The sequence below is a fragment of the Podarcis tiliguerta genome, assembly GCF_965153285.1.
Source record: "Podarcis tiliguerta genome assembly, chromosome: 17".
In the NCBI taxonomy this organism is placed as follows: domain Eukaryota; kingdom Metazoa; phylum Chordata; class Lepidosauria; order Squamata; family Lacertidae; genus Podarcis; species Podarcis tiliguerta.
The window spans coordinates 32,180,517-32,189,463 of NC_139550.1; the positions used below are offsets into that span (position 1 = coordinate 32,180,517).

At 44.0% G+C, this 8,947-nt stretch overlaps 1 protein-coding gene across 1 annotated transcript; it reads left to right on the plus strand.

Annotated features, from left to right (window-relative positions):
- Positions 1 to 426: 426 nt before the first annotated feature.
- KLF1 (KLF transcription factor 1) lies at positions 427 to 6,263 on the plus strand. Its single transcript, XM_083421254.1, has 3 exons — positions 427 to 680; positions 3,198 to 4,065; positions 5,302 to 6,263. Exons 1-3 carry the CDS (start codon positions 525 to 527, stop codon positions 5,475 to 5,477), a joined length of 1,200 nt encoding a protein of 399 aa, XP_083277380.1. The 5' UTR covers positions 427 to 524; the 3' UTR covers positions 5,478 to 6,263.
- The last annotated feature ends 2,684 nt before the right edge of the window (positions 6,264 to 8,947 follow it).

Sequence of the window (8,947 nt, forward strand, 5' to 3'; positions counted from 1 at the left end):
CCTCAACTTTCTTAATTGTTTCAGATGCCTCAGGGTTAATATTTACGCATCCCAAACACTAATTTGTGATTAGTTTGCAGTGGGGTCTACCATCTAACTGAGCTGGATCATTTGGATTTAAAACCACCTGGCCACATTGAGTTACAAAATTAAATCCAACTTTTCTAGTAGCTTTGAAGGTTGTTATGCTGCAACCCTATACATACTTACTTTGAAGTAAGCCCAATTTAAATGATTACATGTACTTCTGTGTAAACATGAGCGTGACTTTCACCAAACAGATATTTAAAGAAAATCACCAATAACCGTGCAGCAAAATAGCTGAACATCATTAACCCAGCTCCGCCTCGTTCCTTAGGCAGCCCCACCCACCTTGCTCCTGATTGGTGCTGATAGACCCATTTAATCTTCTCCGCTCCTTCCAAATTGGCAAATGAGAGAAGGAGTTAAGAAGGGGAAAGGGTTATTAGAATACAAAGTTTTTTATTTTTGGAAAAAGATTAGAAGCTGTAGGGTTTAGGTGAATGAGAAGAAAGGTGCGCTCCTGGACCAAACCTCTGAATTTTTGCGTTCTTGTCTTGAAGTTGGTTTGTTACTTGCAGGTCATGGCATTTGTGGATACTGTAATACCTTCAGCTGGGTTCAACCACTTGCAGGATGTACAATCTGAACTTATCCAGGTGAGGAGCAGGGGTTTATGGTGTCCTGTTGGCTTGTGTCCTTTGCCGAGGGTTGGGAATTAAAACGGGGGAGGGGGGTAACCGGTCTCTGACTTGGCCCTAGGTTGCTTCTTAGCATTATAAAATATCTGTCCTTAATTGATGTGTTGCTTCTTTCCCAATTGCTTCTGAATTCTACCTAACTTGTTAGAAGATGGCAAAAGGAAGAGGTTTTTTGTTTTTTTAAAAAGTGTGTGTAAAACTTGGTTTTCATGCTTCCAGCAAGGCACTCTTTCTGAAACAGCCATATATGTTTTCTTGTAATATGCATATGCCTATATATATGCTAGGCTCCTAGGATAGCTTTTAAAGTTGCAGATGCCTACCTGCTAAATAAAAGCCATTATGTTGTTTATAACCACAGTCAGAGAATCCTGGATCTAGAAGGCACCTTGGAAACAATATGCTCCAATTGGAGCATATTGTAAAGGTTCCAATCCTGCCTCTGCTTATATACCTCCAGTGAAGGAGAGTCCAACCATCTCCTAGGCAGTCTGTTCCGCTTTTCTTACTGTTGGGAAGTTTCTGCCTACCTGCAATTTTCACCTATTGGTTCTAGACACAGGTCTGCTTTGTCTTCTTTGTGATAGCCCTTCAGATATTTTAAGAAATACATGATAGCATTCTTCATCTTCTCTTCTCTGGGCACAACATGCCTGCTGCCCTTGTATGTCTCCCCCGTTTTTCTTCCTGCCTAAATTCCTAATCTAAGTTTGGAATGTGAGCTCCTCCAGGCAGGGATCTGCATTTTATAATATTTCTTTGGCACAATTAGGGTAGAATTGAATTTCCATGTGTTTCTAACAACATGCTTACTCTGCCAATGTATTTGCCCTTCCACTGTAGAATCAGCAGTATAAATGCCTTCTCATGTGAAGAAAGCAGTGTCCTTCAGGAGACTGGTGATATATGTGGGGCTTCCTTTAAGATTTTAATTTTGTCATTTATGTGAAATGGGCAAGATAGCATACCTTCTTTTCTGCACAGTCTTACTACGTTTTCTCTTTTGCCTCTCCCTTATAAACAGTCTAAATTTTCTTCAAAAATGTGTACCTAATCAATGCTCCGAAATTATGACTGGGGAGAAACTTGTAATCTATAATGGTTGCTTGTTTTATAAATCACTGTACGCCTGTTTATTGACTTTAACTGTGGTGGGACCTAGATTTTTAGAGAAACTTGTGAACACTGCCATTGTGCCAGGTAAACTGACAAACTAGTAGGCATGGGGTATCCATGGTTCGGATCTCTGACTGAGCCATGAACTTGCTGGGTGTGGCGAAGCAAGCTGCAGTTTTGTTTTGGTCTCCACCCCTTCTGCAATCCAAGAATAAGACTACTAACCTACCTTCCACATGTGTGGATGGTGATTCATCTTGGATCCTTCACAGAGGATCACATGATTGCAAGAGGCCTTGTGCCCCAGAGGTGTTCATGAGCAGATGGAGGAGGGAGGCTTGTGTTTAGAGGAGAGAGCTCTTATAACAGGCATAGGCAGACTCCAGCCCTCCAGATGTTTTGGAACTACAATTCCTGTGATCCCTAGCTAACAGGACCAGTGGTCAGGGATGGTGGGAATTGTAGTCTCAAAACATCTGGAAGGCTGGAGTTTGCCTATGCCTGTCTTATAACCAAGATTCCTGTATGCTAGGCCTTTGGCACTTGGCATTGCAAGGACACCTCTCAGTTCTGCTTCCTGATCCTGATCTAAATTTCTTCTACATCATTACATGACAAGGATAACTGTGACTTTAAAGATGAATGGGAACCCTTTACAAAGTACTTAAAGAAACAACAAAATGAACTGGTCTCCTTGGCAGGTTTTGAATAAACATACACAAACTTTTTATTGATAATATTTAGATAGATAAATTAAGGATCTGTACAATTCTGTAACACGCAGAGAATAACAAATGCTGAAAAATCAGAGAGAGGAGCTGAGGGAAGTCTGGGAGGGGGAGAGTTTTCTGTTTTCTGGGGAGGGGATAGGGAAAATGAGGATGATGTATTTTTGAAAAACTGCTAATTTGAAATTCCTAATAAAAATATATTTATAAATAAATAAATTTCTTGTACATCCAGTCATACAACAGCAGTACAGTGCTGTGGGATGTGATCGTGATAGGTGGGTTTGAGAGCATTAGAAGACAGGAGCTACAATAAATATTTGCTCCATGGTTTTTCCCCGGGGCTCAAAATATTCTGATGAACATTTTTGTTGCCTATCTTTGAGCTCCCTGTAGAGATAGCTAGGGTCCTGCCTATCCCTGATGCAGAATTGTAGCTTGTGCAGGAGGCCTGATAAGAAGCCCATTATCTTTGCCCTAATGGCAGGCACTGGAGCGCATTAGAAGCTTTTGTAAGTTGCTTCCGAGTTTAAAGCAAAAAAACTGAAGGAAACGGGTGCAAGCTTTATTCAGCAGGAGCAAGTTGTGGCACCAGGGCCTAACCTTTTTGTACTGTTTGTTTACGTTACAGTGGTGGAAACAGGAGGATTCCTTAGGCCATTCCTCTCGGGGGCTCTTAGATGTGCCCCAGCCTGAGGGGGTTCAGCAGATGAAGCAAGAATATGAAGCCTACTGGGATGTTGACTTCCTCATGAGAAACTTCTCTGCCTCGGAGCCAGCCACTGCTAGTGCTACTTGGGTTGGCCAAGAGGAACAGCCTGCAGTGTCCACTGCCTGCCTGCCAGTAACCACTGAGGAGGGAATGAGAGGCAAGCTACCCAAAACCAACAGAGGGGTGCCTGATGCTCCTTGGGTACCAGGGTTTGACACCAAACTCCAACCAGGAGATAGCTCTGTGAACTATGTTCCTCCTGCCCATCACGGATATGCCCAGAATGTGATGGATCCAAATAAGAGCCTAGCATTGTCCAGTGATCATCTGCAGCACTTCTTTGCCCAGGCAGATTGTGGGGCTTTTGCTCCCACAGTACAGCACCACGGAGAGCCAAAACAGAGAGTTCATGGCCAGTACTACCAGCTGACCTATGTACACCCAGGTCCCTCTTTGCAGAGCAAACATGGGTCTCGCAGTCAGCTTCCACCGGCGCAATCCCAGCTGCCGCACTGCGGTCTGCTGAGCAGCAGTTTCCCTACCTACCCTGGCCACTACCAAGCCACATTCCAGCTTTACCAGACAGATGCAGCTGCGTCTACTACATCTTCCCTTTACAGCACCCTGACGCCTCCCCTGCCTGCCAAGGAAGCCGCAGACAAGCCTAAGAAAGGACACAAGTCTTCATCCCGTAAGCAGCCTGCCAGCCACATCTGCAATTATCCCAACTGTGGGAAAACTTACACCAAGAGCTCCCACCTCAAGGCCCATCTTCGCACTCACACAGGTAAAAAAAAGAGCCGCTCAAAAAATAATAATAATTAATAATAATTAATAACAACAACTTTTTATTTATATCCTGCCCTCCCCAGCCGAAACCGGGCTCAGAGCAGCTAACAACAGTAAAAGTAACACAATTTACATAAAATCACAATCAATTAATTGAAATACATTCTAAAATCAATTCATTCTAAAATCAGTTCAGTTAATGGCAACCATTGGGCTAGAGTTCTGAGGATTAGCAAAGGAGGGGGTCAGACTGTGCCTTGGCCAAAGGCCTGGTGGAACAGCTCTGTCTTGCAGGCCCTGTGGAAGATGTCCAGTCCCACAGGGCCCTAGTCTCTTGTGACAGAGAGTTCCACCATATCGGAGCCACAGCTGAAAAAGCCCTGGCTCTGGTTGAGGGAGGTCCCTGGGTTGGGAGTGGATTCCTTAGTAATGCTGTCCTCAGTAGTATCATCCTGCAAGTTGAACACTACTTAATCATACTCCAGCTTTCCACTGGAAATTCCCATCACAGGTACTCTGCTTTCCATTCTGGTTTTCCCCTCTCCCAGCAGCTAACTATGGGGTGTTTCACTATAGTGACCCAGACCCATGCCAAGGCTGGAGGGGGAAACTGCTGTTGATTGAGTTGTTCTTCAGTAGTGGGTGTGAGTCTACTCAGTTGCCTTTTTTAGATGAAATCATACCCCACCTCCTCCAAAATGAGCAGGTTTGTAGTCTGGGCGTGATCCTGGATCCATCTTTGTCATGAAAGGCCCTGATGACCTCAGTAGCTAGGAGAACCTTTTTATTAGTGTTGGCTAGTAAGATAGCTATGGCTGTTTATGGACTGGGATGGCTTCGCTACTGCCACCCATGTGCTGATAACCTCCAGGCTGGATTACTGCAATGTACTCAATAAGTGGGGCCTTCCTTGAGAAGCCACAGATTACCTCCCATTAAATATTAGATGGGTTCTGTCTCTGTTCCGTTTTGGGCAGCTGGTGAAGCCTAGCCTCTTCCAACAAGCATTTTATGTAGATATTTTCCCTTGTCTGCATCTGTATTGGAACACATGGGGGTATATAGATTTTTTTACTAGTTTTATCATTTGTATGCTTGTTGCTCTTGGGAGGAAGGGTGGGATAGAAACGTAACAAGAAGTAAACATAGAAATGAGTTAAGTAAATGTGAGTAGAATCCTCTTTTGGCCCAGAAGAAGCACAAGGTTCCAGTGATTGTTGCTGGTCTTTTGCAGGTGAGAAGCCGTACCCATGCCTGTATGAAGGGTGTGCTTGGAAATTTGCCCGCTCCGATGAGCTGACTCGCCATTATCGCAAGCACACTGGGCAACGCCCATTCAAGTGTCAGGTCTGCCTGCGCACTTTCTCCCGTTCGGATCACCTCTCCCTCCATGTGAAGAAACACGTGTAACTGGTGCACAAACCCTGGACTGCAGTGGACATTCTGGGCCAACAGGAGGTCTTGAAGAAGAGGGTGGTAGGGGTGGGTCATTGGGTAACTGCAGGTATAATCCTTTCTCTGCTTGTAGCCCCTTGTCCTTCACAAGTGCTGTGTTCTGCATCTGTGGTAGGGAACTAATTAGGCCTGGCAGAGGTCCTAATCTGGCCAGCCAGGCCACTTCCCCCTAAACTATGGCCATCTCAATGGTGTGGCAGTTAAAGACATGGCTGGGATTGGCTGCACTAGCGAGTTCTGGTGCAGCTACTCCTCTGTGCTGATCCAGGGTCAAGTTTGCCACTGTTCTGTATATGTACTAATTTCTATGAAATAAAGCCAAGCCATTGCAGAATGATTGGGGTAACAACTCATCTGTCTCAGAGGTGAGGAATCTGTGGCTCATCAGACATTGTTTGGCTAAAGTTCCCATCATACCATTGCTTGTTCCGGTTTATGGGGACATTGCTTGTTTATGGGGACATTGCTTGTTCCTTGCTCATGGGGAATAGAATCTTCTCCCTGTATTTTGCTTTTCTGACCCAGTCAACATCCATGCAGACCACTGTCTTCAGTCCCCCCAGAATGTTCCTGTAGCTACGGCTTGCTTGCATATGTTGAGTTGGCGTCCAAGGGATGTGGGCAGCCCGAGGCAACTGCGTCCTGTGGGTTCTCTAACTGTATAAAGGGAAGGTGGAGTAATAGTACCATTCAGGGGCAAAAGCCTACAGCTTTCTTTATTAAAATTAATTGGCTGAAAAAGTGCTGTCTCATGTATTTCATTTGTGCTGAAAACTGAAAGTGTTCATTCTACAGTTTGCTGGATCAGATACTGGGCAACAGAGCTCAGAGTTCTACCCTCTAGAAGACTAATAATTTCTGGTGTCCTCTCACCTTTTTAGCAGCCAAAATGATAATGCCAAGAATAACTTGGCCCTACCAGAAGGATCACACATTGGTACCTTTCACCACTCCATAGAGTGGCAGTGCTTTTTGGGGGGGTGGGACGGGGTACTCAGAATCATTAAGTTTGACCTCATTGAGGGGCAGTCTTTCAATATGAGTAGGAAAATAAGAGTACCCCTAAACATTTTTTAAGAAAAAAAACCACTGAAAATAGGATGGGCTTGAAGGCATATAACAATTTATTCTTACGCTATGCCTTCTTCCTGTTCACTACCAATTTGCTTGGTAAAAAAAAAAAGTACTGATTAAAAAAGTAAACTTTGTCTTAAACTTATGGTCACATTAGAGGGCAATTTAACTGATTATATGAACCTTCCTGGTTGTGCACAGCCTCAGATTTCAAATGTCAGTAGATTAAGGTTTGTGTATAAGTTGGATCTATCCCACCTCACCCCAGCCTGAACTCTAGACACTAACTGTGCAATAGTAGTCGTGTCTACTCACAAGTGAGTCCCACTGAATTCAGTGAGGCCAACTTCTAAATAAATGGTGTTAGGATTGCAGCTTTAGGTAGAAGGTACAGAAATCTCTAGAAGGGCAACACACCGGTAATGCTGGTCATCTATTTTAAAGTCCTCAAACTACAAAATGGGAGCAGCAATCCAAAAACAGAATCGGTTGAAATTGTGTTTATGATAGCTGCTGCTGAGTAATAAATCTATTGTCATGAGACGCAGCCAGAAGGCTGCATTGTGGCCTTTGCTAAGAGGTATTGTATGTGGCAATATAGTTGCATTAGTCTGGCTCTGGAATACAATAATTTTCGGAAAGATGAGTGACAAAAAAAAAAACCCTTTAAGAAACCACAGACCTTGATTTACATTTCTAAAATGTGATTTCAGACATAATGTGTATTTTAAGTGTGCTGCATTTTATTCAGTGGAAAAAATGATTGGCCGGATCTAGTGCTATAGTGGCCCGGAGAAAAAGAACACTGGGCTTCTCCTGAATCTTTAACCGTTACTTAGAAGATAAAATTTCAGGATGTGTAGCTTGCATTGCAAGCTATACCGGTTGAAATTCTCTCTTCTACACATTAAAGGTGCAGGAGCCCAGGGCTGTAGCTAGGGGGTGGTGAGGAAGGCCCCCAGCAGGGGCACAGGCAAGGGGGTGGGACGCAAAATCGACTATAAATATGTCAATAAATAAAAATATTGATTATTGCCTTATAAGAAAGGGTTTTAAATAGAGGGTGAATTGAATGGGAAGGGGGGGTTGGATAAGAGGTGGAAAGAAGAGCTAATTTGTCCATGGCTAGGGGGCGCAATCTGAACAGGGGGGCAAGATCACCTAGCTACAGCTCTGCAGGAGCCCTGTGTCCCATATCCCCCTCCCTTGAGCACCCAATCTAGTGCTAGCATGCACATGGTGCTAAGAGGAAGGCACACTTGGCAAATCCACACAGCAATCAACTCCCACCCAGAAACCTATGTCCCCACTGTGGAAGCATGTGTGGATCCAGAATTGGCCTCCACAGTCACCTACGGACTCATTGTTAAAACTGTGTTTATGGAAGACAATCTTACTCGGCTACAAGTGATTTCCGAAGAAGAAGGAGGTTTCTCTGTAGGGGAGCTGGTTCCTTGCAGTCAGCAGACCCCTGCTGTCTTCCTCAGTGAATAGACATGTTTTAAGTGTGGTTAGATATGGGTTGAGTACCCACTTGCGGCATTGGTGTTTTCTATTGGTGATTGTGTGTTTTCAAACTAAATCCATGTTCCTGAAAATGCCACAATAGTGGATGCTTCCACATGGAAATTTATCATGGCCTCTGTTCCTTATGCATACAATTTTTGCACTGGGCCCACATTACAACCAAAATGCCATCCTATTTGGTTCAGTTTTACTGGTTTTTTGTTTTAAAAAATCTGATAAATGAATGCTAAAAACCATGTGTGTAGACCTCCCCTGGTGATATTTGTAGGGAATCAGCAATGGAGCACCAGTCCAGAAGGGGAGTGTGACCTTGAGTTGGGGCACTCCAGCAGCTTTTTCTTCAAAAGAAAAGTACCAGCGTTAAGCATGCTTTAAAAATCATGTTAATGTCACCCGTAATTAGCCCTAAGTGGTCACATCTACAGGTGTGTCTCATTATCTCTGAAGCCACGCTGCAAACCTTGTATAATTCAATCGCCAGTGCTATAAATTCTTCCTGAGATAACAGTATCCTTTCTGGGGCTGATCAAAGCCACCTGGTTGCCAGGGTTACAGATTGTTTGCCTAATAATGCCCCCTGCAAAACATTCCAGCATTAGATAGTTTAGAAACAGTTCTCCTCCCTTCTCGGGTTTAGGCTTAATTGCCTCATTATCATTAAGGTGGGGTTTCCTTAGCATTGCCATCAAATCTAAACCCCTCTTCATTCCATCATTGGCTGTGTTCACATTTGACAATGAGCTGTGGCCTGCCTTGTTCACACAGCCTAATTATTCTCTGCTTTGTGTAAAGGCAAAGTAGGAGGCAGATGTTTTGGACTATAA